Source organism: Xyrauchen texanus, chromosome 46 (genome assembly GCF_025860055.1).
Source record: "Xyrauchen texanus isolate HMW12.3.18 chromosome 46, RBS_HiC_50CHRs, whole genome shotgun sequence".
Taxonomy (NCBI): Eukaryota; Metazoa; Chordata; class Actinopteri; order Cypriniformes; family Catostomidae; genus Xyrauchen; species Xyrauchen texanus.
The window spans coordinates 16,279,009-16,294,044 of record NC_068321.1 but is presented as its reverse complement, the minus strand read 5'-3'; the positions used below and the strand labels follow the sequence as shown (position 1 = coordinate 16,294,044).

Here is a 15,036-nt window from a genome sequence, read left to right as displayed (position 1 = left end):
TACTTGATTGAGCTTGACAAAGTCATTGAAAAACAAACCATAATTGCCCATGTTCTTGGGTTAGAAAATGAGGAGTGTGTTCTGTCTCCGCCGGTTTCATGGGTGCCCGGAATTTGGAGGGTATGCCAATGTTTTACTTGGGTTCTGACATATGAATGTTTTTGAGATACAACTGTTTGCACTATTAAATTTTTGATCCAATGCAGCACACTTATTCTGTTAACCAACAGAATAAAACACTATTTGGTTATTGTTACTTATTGCAGTGCACTATTATTTTTTGTTCAATACAATGCACTACTGTATTTCATTCCACAAACAAGATTTTCAAAATGTTTACATGGTGGAATTTTTGTGTAAGTGCTGTTTTTGATACTTTTGTTGTTGTTGTTTTCTATGTTAGGATCTCTTGCTTATGATATATGTGCTTGTTAATAAAGTTGTGATTGATCCTTGTAAACTGATGTGCGTCTGTATTTCTCCTTTTGTCATGAAATATTCAACAGGTCTTGATTAAATGCAATAAAAGATTAGCTAACATATAATAATTGATATAGTTTAGGATTGTTTTTGTTAAATACATCATCCTACTTTGTCATGTCCAGTCAACTATGTTACTTTTGTCAACTATGATACTGGGCTGTCAATTAAGTTACCATTATGTTTTTTTTTTTAAATATATGTATTTCAATGGTTCCCTAATCTCCAAGTAAATATTTAGAAACTGAGTAGCTGTCAAATATATACCACAGCATAATTTCATCAAGAAAATTATCATGAATCAAGCAGTTTGGAAACAAAATATACAGACCGGTTACTTCAGTACTTGAAATTTGGGGTTTCAATTGAACAAAATGTGTATTTTCTTAATTAATTGGGTATTTTAATTGAAAAGGTAGGTAAATAGACACATATTCTTCCAAGAGTAATGATTTTTTTAAATGTCTGCCATTTACTTAAAGTTAAAACTTAGGTTTTGTCCGTAACATAGTTGACCAAATAATGAGTAAACTTCTTGTTTTTAAAACTAAATATCTGAAATCAGTTATGCCTGAGCTTGGCAATGACTAAAAACAAAATATTTCAGGGATGATTTATCAGGGAAGATAATAATATTTTGTAAATAAATATATATTTTTCCCAGAATTATTCAAACTCAAAATCTCCCACAATTATATATTGACCCAGATCAAGTAAATAGATACTTGAAATAACAACTGCAGGCAACCACTTTTGTTTCAGGGTAAAGCCACATAAAATGAAAAATGTTTGTGTATGCAGTGAAATGAAAATGAAAACAGTAATGGAAAAGAATGGAAAGATACATCTATAGCAGAATCAAACCGCAGGTGCCGTACAGCTCCACACACAAAGTTTTCCCACACAAACTAACTCTGCACGCTTAAATAATTATGGCACATCAAAAGCGAAGGCATGAAATGAAACCATTCATGTATACACGGCTGAAAACTTACAAAAGCATTTAATCAATAAAGGCGATTACATAAACATAAAAAGTTAACTAAAGCCTTAAGATAAAACAAATCAATTTTAAATGAGTAATCGAAAATAATAGAAAGAAAAACAAAGCAAAACCACAGGTTTCTTACAGCTCCACTCAAAGCTTTATGATTATAAATTAAAACCATTACTATGGAAGCTTAATTAATATTAACACAATACAAATTTCAAATAAAAACGTACAATTTCATAAGCCAGCACATGCACAATAGAAAAGGTTTATGTGGTTCCCACATGGCCACTTGTTCAACATGCAGTTTGTATTGCCCCCTACAGGCCGTTTGACAGAATGCAGATAGATTCCTTCCCTTTTTATCAGGTCATCCCATGATGCACCGCTTCTTCAACGGCTTCAGTCATTCAAGCTGCTCAGCGCTGGTGGTGTGAGAGCGTCCGTTCGGTTAGGCCATCTGGGTTCGCGTAAAACTGCATCCTGAACCGGACTGGACCCTGAATGGGGGATCTTAACGCAGTGAAATACACTTTCCCGTCCATGCTGCAGGAATAAGCGGCCATTGACGGGAAGCGAACGTTTAGGCGGCGGTGCTGTCAACGGAGAGTGGAGCTATTACAGCAAAAGCATTCAATATAGATCAACACAGTGCGACGAGAACCTGGGGGGATTTATTAATAACTAAAAAGCAACTTGATGGATTTAGAGACCGGAAGAAACGAACTGGGGGCGATGGGAAACCCGTTGCAGCCGCAGACCCCCAGTCGCCACGAGAAAAGTCTTGGGCTGCTCACCACCAAATTTGTGACTCTGCTTCAGGAAGCGAAGGACGGAGTGTTGGACCTGAAAGCTGTAAGCACGAGACGAATTTTGAGAGCGCATAATCTTCATCGCCACCACCATCACCGTGTTTATGCTTTCAGTATGGCACGGGCAGCGCGTGCGACACAGCGCCTGTTGCAAATGCATCGCTTTTTAACGCTTGCATATAAACACAAACACTTTCAGTGTTTTGCGCTTAAAACACATTAAAGTTGTTTAAAAAGTTGCCTTTTTTAAAAAAAGGAGCAGGGGGGTGCTTTCACAACCCCTCTCTTAATTCCCTCGACAGCTTGTGTCTGATAAAGTAGTTCCTCTTAACCATACGACCCAGCTAACAGGTTGTAATTCGACCACTGTTTGCCAAGGCAAACAGCCCCGAGTGTTTGTTGTTTTATCCTGGAGGTTTGTGCGGTTGTGTTGGAGTTGAGAGAATGAGTCTGTCCGGGCTGCAAACTCAAACAAAAGCCATCAAAACAAGCACGTGCTCCTGAGTTGCTGCCACTTGGGATGGTCTAGGCCAGACTTGAGATTTATGCACGTTCAGAGTTGCAGACTTTGTGTTGAAGTTGGTATCACTCCCCTAAAAAACGTTAAGAAGACTTATTTGATTATATGAACTGAGAACAACTTGTTTTGTGTATTTATTAGTTGCTAGCAAACATGACATTGCATTGTAGTCATTGAAAAAAGGCAATGAGCTACTGGAACTTTAAAAGCAGGGCCTGTTGTGTAGTTAGCCTAGATGCATGTAATGAGGAGACGGTGAGAGGAATGAATAATTAATCTCTGGTTGGTTCTGTTGGTGTGAATGTGATTTAGGCTGCAGATACGTTGGCTGTAAGGCAGAAACGGCGCATCTACGACATCACCAATGTTTTGGAAGGCATTGGACTAATAGAGAAGAAATCCAAAAACAGCATCCAGTGGAAGTAAGGCTTACATCAGGGTTCCCCAATTAGTTTTCACCAAGTGCCAAATTCTGTCAACAATACAAAGACGAGGGCTGCTGCCGTCTGCTATTATTTATAATAATTATATTAATATTACTATTGTTGTTTTTAGTATTAAAAGAGTCACGCATACATATTCAGATTTTTTTAATTCGTTATTTTTCTCAGTATTAGTAGCCTGTTAAATTTTTTCAAACAACTAGGAACATTTTGTTTGTATACAGATACAAAAAACTACACAATTTTGCCTGCTGGGGAGAAACAATACTATCTGGATCTCCATGTGTGTCAGCTATTCCTGCAAGTCTCCAAAAGGGACTTTCCCTAATAGCAGAATCAGTTATTAGACCTATTAGCATTAATAATGTTATTGTTCTTAAGGATAATATAAAAAAGTATTGCAATAATTACAATAAAGAAAATACCATGAGACAATATTTTCTTATATATAATTTTTTTATATTAGGCAGTGCATCATATTCCTTAACAATGTTATTCTTTATGTGGACTGTTCCTTGTGTATTTGTATCTCAGTACCTTGTGTTACATAATCCAGGTATTAATACGGACATTATAAAAAGTGTAGTTGGGTTCGGGAGTCTGTTTGGAATATAAATATACACCGATCAGCCACAACATGAAATCACCTGCCTAATATTGTGTAGGTCCCCCTCGTGCTGCCAAAACAGTGCCAACCCGCATCTCAAAATTGCATTCTGAGATGCTATTCTTCTCACCACAATTGTAAAGAGCGAGTTACTGTCGACTTTGTCAGTTCGAACCAGTCTGGCCATTCTCTGTTGACCTCTCTTATCAACAAGGCATTTTCATCCACAGAACTGCAGCTCACTGGATGTTTTTTGTTTTTGGTACCATAGTCTTGACACCCAACAATCATTCATGCGATTATCTAATCAGCCAATCGTGTGGCAGCAATGCATAAAATCATGCAAATACAGGTCTGGAGCTTCAGTTAATGTTCACATCAACCATCAGAATGGGGGAACATTTTTTGATCTCGGTGATTTGGACCATGGCATGATTGTTGGTGCCAGATGGGCTGGTTTGAGTATCTTTGTAACTGCTGATCTCCTTGGATTTTCGCGCACAACAGTCTCTAGAATTTTTTCTGAATTGTGCCAAAAACAAGTGGCAGTTCTGTGGACTGAAATGTCTTGTTGATGAAAGAGGTCAACAGAGAATGGCCAGACTGGTTCAAACTGACAAAGTCTACGGTAACTTCGATAACCACTCTGTGCAATTGTGTTGAGAAGAATAGCAAATGGAATAGAATTTGTGCTGTTTTGGTGGCACGAGGGATGCCAATTTAGGGAAATAAATGCATTAACAGCAGTCAATATATTAATCTCCAACAGCTGAAGGTGATAACTGGGATAAATGTTTGTCGAACAGCAACAGCTCCACCTAGTGTACAGGGGTGAAATTGTTTTAAATTAAACATTTTTACACACTCTTTGTATAGACCAGAGATGTCCAAACTAGGGCCCACGATAACCTTTGATTTGGCCCGCCTTGAAGTATATGACAAAAGTGGCACTGCTTTTCATTGCATTAGTTTATCAGATTGCAGAGTAATGTTTTTTTTATTATATATAAATAATGAAATTATAAAGGAGGTGAACCATGGCATCTTTAATATTTTAATATAAATCAGTTTGCAGAGCCTGAAATTCACCACGGGATTGCGGCTATTGCGTACAATTTTAATAATTCCCAAAATTTCCATGTCCATAATTCCCACAAACTTTTATACACTCTACAGTGAAGCTGCAAATTAGTAAACAATAGATCGATGAACAAATAAATCAATAAACTTGTTTATGTATCAAACTGTAATTCAAGAAAATGCACAAGTATATCCGCTCTCTCTCGCGCGGCTGTCAGAAGTGTGAGCGCGTGCAGTGAAAAAGTGTTTTGTCGCATAGATACAGAATTTAATATGTTACAGATGTATAAACATTTCTAAACTTGTTAATTTGACATTCAGTTGGTGTTATACCACATCTCTGTAAGCGAGTGATGCGATAAACGTATATCTTTCCTGTTATAGTCATCAAAGCTGTTAACATTACATGCGTGTGTGCCTTAAATATCTTGGCGCTTCCTCATTAATCATAATGCAGCACATTTGCATGAAAGACAGAAATAGCATGATGAAGAGACACTTAAACACCCGTTACATCTCTCCATCTCTAGTTCCATCCAGGGTCAGAAATTAACGGAGGGTCTGGGAAAATTAATCCCCTGTGCAATATGATATAGTTCTAAATGAATATATCCATTGTGTTCTTCATTAGATTTTTCACTGAACATTGTTTTTGACGTCCGTTGTGCAGATTTTGCTGAGTCAGTGGCAGATGCTCGCGCCATAAACGAGCACAGACGGGCAATCCACTTCTCACACATTGTATCAGTTCGATGTCGTGCTCACATGATAAAATTATCAAATGATACAATGTAGTTAATAATAATATTCACACAAATAGCCTTGATGTTAAATAAAATGTTAATAATGATAAAATATACATTTTACAGAACATTAACCACTTCATATCTCTGACTAATGTTCATTGTTTTACTAAATTGGCTTGAAGCAGTTGCTAAGGTTTTTTTTTTTATAAGCTCCTCATTCAATATAGAAACAAGATTGATTTTTTGCCCTTTGTAGGAAAAAGGTTGGGCACTTCTAGTATAGACCTTTCATCTAAAGTTTATCTTGCAAAATCGTCACCGATTTGGTGTGAACAGGCCTTTAGCATGGGCCAACATTTTTTTTTACATATAACATTATATTTTCATTTGTTATTCACCATGGTACTGGCATGGTGTTAAACCACAAACCAAGCATGAGTGAAAATCAATGCACTTATAATAGCACTTCATCCACTTGGTCTGTGCTTTTTATTTAACTGAATATGACACTTGTCTCAAAGTAATTATGTTCTGAGCATAATGAGTGCCAATGGCTCAGTTAAACTAAGTTTATTTAAGAAAAAAGACTGCCAAACTAAATGGGGAAAATGCAGGTAATTGCTTCTCTGACATATCTGTTTAAAAATAATGACTGCATTAAGGTTGGAGAGACATAACATTTAATGTAAACTAATTAATGAGTCTGTTTGTGTTTGCTTGTAGGGGTGTTGGTCCAGGCTGCAACACACGTGAAATTGCAGACAAGCTGATAGATCTTAAGTTGGAATTGGAGGATCTTGACCGGAGGGAACATGAGCTGGACCAGCAGAGGGTTTGGGTACAACAGAGCATCAAGAATGTGACTGACGACTCTCTGAATAGCCCATATCCTTCCAGTTACCCTTTGAAAGTCTCATTTTATTTTGTTTTGCTGTTGCAAAGTTGTCTTCACCCTAGATGCTCTTATAAACCTTTAAAATCAGTCCTAAATGTGAAGGATATTTCATGTCAAGGCCTATTTTTGTAGTATGTTCTTAACCTGAAACACTCTAGCGTATGTAACACATCAAGACCTCTGCAATTGCTTCAAAGGTTGGTTTTTCAATGAGGCACCCAACAGAGTTTTGTTGTCATTACAACATCTTTACAATCTTTCTCTTTCTTCTTTGCTTGTTTGCCACTAGGTGACACTCTTCTAGCAATCAGAGCTCCCTCAGGAACACAGCTGGAGGTTCCTGTTCCTGAATCTGTATGTTTTGCTTGTATTTTCTGACTACAAATTAATGTGGCAGTATTATAGTAAGGTGATGGTGTCACATGGTTTTAACATGGCACTTTGATAAACTGTATGATTGTCATATTCATAAACCGTGATATACAGGGTGATCTAAGGTGCTTCAAAGAATACTTTGGTAAATGCCAAAAAACAAAAAGTGTAGTTCCTTGAAACCATGCCCAAAAACATGTTAGTGCTATGATAGTTACTTTTTATTACTGCTCTGCTAGTAATGTCTTTTTATTTTATTTCTTATTTTTGCCCCCTGGATGATTGTGTTTCATGGAGTTAAGCATGTTTTATGGCCCAATTCTTATTACTGCAGTGTGGGAATTTCTTTTTTTAAATATGATATTCTCGTTACTATTTGCCAATGTGGGAAATAATTATATTTAACTGTATTTATTTAGCAGATGCTTTTATCCAAATGAGAAGTACAGAAAAAAGATATTATTTACATTGTAAATTATTCACACATTATAGTAGTACTCCCTTGATACTGCCCTTTTTTTTATTTTTATTGAATTAATTGCTAACGCTTTAAAATAAGGTTCCAATTGTTAACATTATTTAACATGAACTAACAGTGAACAATACTTTTACAGCCTTAAAATACATCCACAGGTATACCTCCAATTCAGTGCATCTCCTATCAGAAGCTAATTGTCTAAAGGCTTAACATAATTTTCTGGAATATTCCAAGCTGCTTAAAGACACTGTTAACTTAGTGGATGTGAACTTCTGACCCACTGGAATTGTTATATAGTCAATTAAAAATTAAACAATCTGTCTGTAAACGGTTGTTGGAAAAATGACTTGTGTCATGCACAAAGATGATGTCCTAAACTTGCCAAAACTATAGTTTGCTAATATGAAATATGTGGAGTAGGGTTGCAGCGGTATATCGGTTTCACGGTGTACCACGGTTTGAAAATTGACGGTTATCATACCATGTACATTTGCTTATCTACGGTATTGAGGAAAAAAATGTAACCGGACAGAGAATCTCACATGCGCATCTCCTTGTCTGCCTGTCAGACTCGTCAACTTGCGACACACACACAAATGCAGCTGAGAAAATGTTAGAGAGAAGCGAGGCGGTCTGAGATGAGTGTGAGTTAAAGCAGTGTTTCTGAACTGGTTTATTCGGACTGGGTCGCTCTCGGACAGCAGGGAAAGAGCAATGCCATGGTTCTCCCATTGAAGATATTTCGGCAGCCACTTTAAGTGATAGACTTTTTAAGACTGCTGAGGCAGATTTAATAATAATCTCGCAAACAGTTAAAGCAGACATGGGCAATTTACCGCCTCATTTATCGTAAAAGCGGTTTTATTTTTCATTGAATATTTCAGTTAACTTGCATTGGGACATTACGCGTCTCCACAAGCGTTTACCATGCTCATTGTTTCCAGATAAGAGATGAAACACCCCCAGTTTGAGATTTATACTTGCACAAATTGGAAATATTCCGCCTAATGTAATACTTATTTTGTGCAATATGGCAACCATGCACGCGAGTGCGCTATTTCTGTGTCTTGCTTTCCCCTTTGAACAAATTTAGCGATCCGTAGTGCAATATTCTGCTCAAGGAAAAGTGTTATACGGCTACTCTGTGCATTCTTGAGGCTGCTTGGTGCTACTAATTTTGCAGGTAAACCTTCTCAGTGATAAAAGTAGCTCTCGGCATCATTGACACACGGAGGAGTAATCATTGACGTGAGCTAAAGCAAGCCAGAGACGAATATGTATATTTATTTATTATTTGTGCAATTTAGAAATGTTGAAGTCCCTTCGCGCCTGTATGTTAATCTACCTCTTGCGGTATTCATTTATCATAGTCATGCAGCCGGTGTTATTCAGTTGTGTGATGAAAGTCAAACGTTGACATCCACAACAAAAATAATGTCACTTGATGCATGTCCTTGTACTGGAAAACCATGAACAAAACTATGCAACATAAAAGGAAATGCAACCCAAGATACATTAAATACAGGTTATGTTTAATCTATGGCAGGTCGACACTTGATGTCCAATGTAAAATCTGTCCTGAAGCTAAACCAGTTGAGAAGCACAGAGTTAAAGGTACAGACAGGAGCAGTCTGGCCTCATTGTCACGCACCTTCAGTATATGTTAACTGTTAATAATCATAGGATATTACTTTAAAAGCTCACACAGCTGATGTTATTTTTCATTTAGTAGTTCATTTAACATATAAACTAACATGCTTTAGGTATATGCTATTTTTTATCATGTTTATAATTCGATTATTATAATTATGTTAGCTTTCTTATTTTTTCTATTTATTTTATTTTCAAAAGGAAGACTTTTTTTTTTTTTTTTTTTTTACACATTTCAATAAAATAAATGGTTTCAAGTTTAAATGATAATAAAGTGTTTACTCAAAAATAAATTAATAAAATAACCCTTCTGTTTTCACTAATAATAGTAATTGTGTAATACCGTGATACCATGAAACCGTGATATTTTCTGAGACATATCTCATACCTTTGCAATCCTAATGTGGAGTGAATAAAAAATGAGTTTTAATGACTTCAACCAAGTGTATGTATACTTCTGACATCAACTGAATATGTTAACACTAGTTAATGCAATATGAGGTTGGACTAACATGAACTAACAATGAACAATTGCATTTTTATTAACTAACATCAGCTACATTTAATAAATGCTGTAAAAATATATTGTTAATTGTTTGTTCATGATATCTAATGATACCTGCATTAACTAATGTTAATAAATGGAATCTTATTGTAAAGTGTTACCAATTCACTTTAATTTTTACCAAATACATGTTGCGATAATGAGAGTGGCTAGTAAAAAGTACTTTCATGTTAGTGCCATGAAAATAATGTAATGCAAAAAATCTCAATGGTCCTAAATGTAGGCTTCATTTTCTTTATGCAAAATGTAATAATTTTTTTTTTTATGATTAATTTGGGGTTAAATATGACATCACTATTCTTGTAAACAAGTGTTTAGTGTAGTTCTTCATAATTTGCTACAGATAAGTGTGGAGGGTTTTAAATAGTTTTAAACTCCTACACTTCTCATTTTTTGTTTTCAGCAGGGCAATGGACAAAAGAAGTACCAGATTCACCTTAAGAGCTCCATGGGCCCCATTGAGGTCCTCCTGGTCAACAAAGACCCCTCTAGCTCATCTCCTGTGGTGCTGCCAGTACCCCCGCCAGATGACATGCTTCAGGGCCTCTCCACCCCAGCTTCAGCTACCTCTGCTGCTGACACACCCACCAAACAAGCAGCCAACAGTATGCCATCTCCTTCCTCCACCTGCCAGAGTCCTACCACCATCAACACAACCAATGCATCTACTGCTGCAACAGCCACAGGTTAGATGCCTTGAAATGACCTGTTTTGTCTGTTCCGCATTACTTTTATGAAGCACGTTTACTTTTTCTCATTTCTTTTAATTTTATATATATAATTTATTTATTTATTTTGCAGTAAATGGACAGTTTGTGCTGGTTGACAAATTTCATGGTGTCTAACCACTCGCTTTTTGGATTGTGTTGTCTTTCTGTTCCTTTAATTTTGTTTTCATGCGACGGTTTTAGACATTTCAAGCACAACCACTTCAGATGCAACAGCCAATCTGTCATCTTCAGTGGGCTCCCAGCAACTGCAGTCATCTGCTTCATTGGACAGCAGCTCTTCACTTCCTGATTCCTCAACGCTTTTTGAACCAATCAAAACAGACCCTTCAGAATGTAAGTGCACAGAATTTATTACATTTTTATTCTACTTTTCCTGTCATGAGTGGAATTTATAATCCATCATGCAGCAATTGCAAGCGAATACACATTTAAACAATTCTGACTGATTTTCCTGTCTATTCACAGTGCTGGATTTCCCCAAAGAACTTTCAGAAATGTTTGATCCTAAAGGTGAGGATCTGTTCAACATACTTAACATTTTCTGTTCCACAATAATATGCTTGTTTGTTTTTATTATTGTCTGTTAAAGGGGTCATGACATGAGAAACCAAATTTGCCTTGATCTTTTGGTATATAAGAGGTCTTTGTATCATTAAAACGTCCTGCAAGTTTAATATTTTAAGACGTCCTCCCCATTCTAAACGAATCATTTATTTAATCAAGCTCAAAATACAGCTCGTTCTGGATTCATGGTTAGAAGTGACGTGTCGGTTAGAAGTGACGTAACAGCGTTTGCATATGACCGCCTCCAGCGCCAAGACAACTACGCTCATTTCAGTATCGCCGTCGCCTCACAAGTGTTCAGTCGATGGATATGGACAGCGAGCTCTGACAGAGACTACTTGTGCACAGGAAAATTACGATGCCACACAGATGTGCTGTTCCTGGCTGTGGTCAAACAAAACCTCTGAATAAGCTGCTGAAAGATCCAGGCGTCAGGGAAAAATGGATGCAGTTTATTTTTTGCGGACGTCCCAGTCACGGCAGTGTTAACTTAAGCGTTTGTTCTGTACATTTTAAGGATGACTGTTTTGAGAACAAATCTCAATATGATGCTGGCTTTGCCAGAAAACTGTTGCTCAAAGATAAGTCCGTGCCGACTATTCTGGGAACAACGACGACGCAAACTGTAAGTAATCTATTTTAAACTTTAAACTACTTTTTAAAGCGCAATTTCATTCATTATGAATAATCACAGTGTTTTTACTTAGTTTACTTGCATATTGTTCTGGCTGGGGCGTCAATAATTGATACATAGGCACTGACGTTAGCCAATCATAACAGTGGGCGTTAACACTGAAGTCTTAAATGGAAAACGCCCCCAAAACAGACTGTTTGAATCAGAGGATGAGAAACAGGGTGGGAAATGGTCATAAATCACTAGATTTAAAAAGTTTTTCTTAAAAAAAAATATATTAATACTATAATTGCACCTAAGGGAACATAATAATACAATAAAAAAACCATGTCATGACCCCTTTAAAGTATTGGTTCACCCAAAAAATAAAAATTCTGTCATCAATTACGCTCTCATGTTGTTCCAAACATGTATGACTTTCTTCTGTGAAACACTAAAGGAGATGTTGGGCTAAATAATTTCACCAGTCACCATTTACTTTCACTGCATCTTTTTTCAGTACAATGAAAGTAAATGGTGATTGAGGTTGTTGTTCTGCCTAACATCTAATTTTGTGTTCCATGGAAGAAATAATGGTTTAGAAAAACATAAGGGTGAGTACATTATTTTGAACTACCCCTTTAGAGAAGCTGTGATGTTATGTAACACAAGGAAGAATTATGGTTTCTTATTTTTCATACTTTTTTCTACATGCAGATATCATGAGTACAGATCTGCTGGAGGAGCTAATGTCTTCAGAAGGTAATGCTTAATGCTTGAACGTCAGATGTTTAACTTCATTAAAATCACTGTGCAACAGTTTAGTTAAAAGAGCATGCTTATTTGTGCATATTATGTAAAAATAAATTTGTCAATTAAATTATATTACAACCCATTTCATACAGATACTCGTAATGGGTTGATTTCTGCAAATGTTTAATGACAACTTAATGAGTGTGTTGCAAAATTAAGTGAATGCCAGCTAGATGATATCAACACTGAATTTGGATAGACCAACATGGCCACAATATCACCAATTCTCTTTTTTTCTCTTTCATAGTTTTCTCTCCACTCCTTCGTCTGTCCCCTCCTCCGGGTGACCATGATTATATCTATAACCTGGATGAGACGGAGGGCCTTTGTGACCTTTTTGATGTTCCCGTTGCCAACCTTTGACCTCCAAGCACACCATAAAATATGAGTTGTGTACTTAAAAACTTTTAAACCCTTTTCCAAGGAGAAAAAAAAGAAAGTGTGGCTCTGTGTCAGATCCATGTGTACGATAAGCTGATTCTGTGTGTATATAAAGCATTTTTATATATGTATATTTACTCCTCACCCACAACAGCTGGCTGAAAGGAACTTTCCCTGCTAAATTCAACTGAAATAAACTTTACCAGTCCCTGTTCCATTCAACTGATGAAGATATCAGACATCCAGAATAGCATAATTTGTCAAAGCAAACTATATTGGTGTACGGACATTATTTTTTTTATACTACTTTTGTATAGACACAGAGGTTTTTTTTTTTTTGTTTATCACAGAAATAGACTAAACTCACCAGCAGTGGTTAATGATTCAAAGAAAATACCAGCTATATTTTTAAAGTAGTACCTTTTGCCCGATAGCATGGGCACGGCATATTTACTTATGACTTCTCTAAAACAAACTTGCATACAGATTATTAATAAGAAATGATAATAATTTGTGCTAGCAACCATCATGCTTATTGCATGCTTTTAAACAAAGTATGCCTCCAATGTGAAGAGTTTCAAGAAATTCAGCCAATAGGAAACCGTTTGTTCTCATCTTTCAGCAAATGACGATACTTAAAAGCAGCCAGCAGGAGTAATTAAGTTACACTAATATCTGATGAGGCAACAAGCATATTAGGGAGATTGTAAGGTTACTGATATTGCAGAATAGGCTATTGTTTGGAAGATTTACAGCTTTGTGCTATGTAATTAAACATATTTATTATATCATCAAGCTTTTCAGAAAAAGTGAAGGGACATGCTTAAGTGTTGGATAAACCATTCCTACTATATTCTAACTGTTTTTGGCTGTTTAGGTGTGTAGTCATGTTAATACTCTTGACTCACAAAAGGCTAGTCTACAGAGTTTGTAATACATTATGAAATGAATGCCAACATATGCTACAATTAGTATTTAGTCTTACATATGAATTTAACATTGTTTTAACTGGACAATTGCTGTCTAAAAACCCTGTACAAATGTTATATTAGATGGCAGTTATTGCTATTTTTGTATTGTGAAACATAAGCCCTACCTTATCAGCATCTGTCCTATTCTCATCCCATATATGTGTGTAGATTCTTTTTAGAGTTAGTAACATGTCATTATGTCTGTATATGAGAATAACTGTTTTAAGAAGGATGTGGGCTTGGGGTGGGTATTAAAGAGCAGTCACAATATGACCATAGAGTATCAAATAGAATGTTGTTCTGTTGGCTCCTAAATATGTACGTATCAACTAACTGAAAACAGATTGTCATTTATTGTTATTGTTCCATATATTGTATTTTTCTGTATGTATCATTTATGTGCTAAATGATATTTTTATGCTTGTACACAGTGCAAGCATACCATTTATGTTTGTACATGGTAGTTTTCTGAATGATCTGGTTTTCATGAATTAATTGCCTGCAGTTGATTTTGTCTAACCTCTCCACATTGCACTTTAAAACAGTATGATCACACAGGTTACTTCCAGCCCTGTGATTTAAATGGGTTGGCTGATTCAGTTCTTTTTACAATATTCAGAGAGTTATGGTATTTTTCGATTGCATTCACTCTCATTGCATTTATTAGTGATTCATCATCGGAATCATTATACCCATGAATTAAAACACGTATTTGTACATCTAGTGTTCTTGAATTTAAGTTTGCCGTCCAGTTTTAAGGGCTTTGATCCTACTACATTTTATTGTTTTCTCTATCTAATTCCAAAAGAGTCCATCATACTGCTTTTAGGCGCTTGATATCCTGCAGATAGACATTCATGTTAAAGTTTCGCTTGAATAAGGGTAGTAATGTGATTTAAAATTGAGTTATTAAAACCATTTATTAAATTGAGTTAATTACTAAAGGGTTACATTTTCAAACCCCACTAAGATTCATTATTAAAAGAAATTGCAGGTTTAATACAAGTAAAAAGGATAGTTCACCCCAAAATGAAAATTCTCTCATCATTTGCTCAACCTCATGCCATTCCAGATGTGTATGACTTTCTTCTGCAGAACTCAAACGAAGATTTTTAGAAGAATATCTCAGTTCTGTAGGTCCATACAATGCAAGTGGATGGTAACCAGAACGTTGAAAGTCCAAGAAGCACATAAAGGCAGCGTAAAATTATTCCATTAGACTCCAGTGGTAAAATGTATATCTTCAGATGTGATATGATAGGTGTGGGTGAGAAACAGTTCAATATTTAAGTCCTTTTTTACTTTAAATCTTCACTTTCACATG

General features: G+C 36.1%; 1 protein-coding gene across 2 annotated transcripts; it reads left to right on the top strand.

Moving 5' to 3' along the window:
* Positions 1-1,874: 1,874 nt before the first annotated feature.
* On the top strand, positions 1,875-14,416 carry LOC127638285 (transcription factor E2F4-like). 2 transcript variants are annotated; one of them, XM_052119756.1, is made up of 10 exons: positions 1,875-2,326; positions 3,116-3,225; positions 6,403-6,564; positions 6,728-6,771; positions 6,864-6,928; positions 10,046-10,325; positions 10,551-10,703; positions 10,836-10,880; positions 12,265-12,309; positions 12,608-14,416. In XM_052119756.1, the coding sequence occupies exons 1-10, from the start codon at positions 2,171-2,173 to the stop codon at positions 12,721-12,723; spliced, it is 1,176 nt and encodes a 391-aa protein (XP_051975716.1). In that variant the 5' UTR covers positions 1,875-2,170; the 3' UTR covers positions 12,724-14,416. The 2 variants fall into 2 exon arrangements, with proteins under 2 accessions (XP_051975716.1, XP_051975715.1); XM_052119755.1 differs by having other exon boundaries at positions 10,043-10,325.
* Positions 14,417-15,036: the final 620 nt, after the last annotated feature.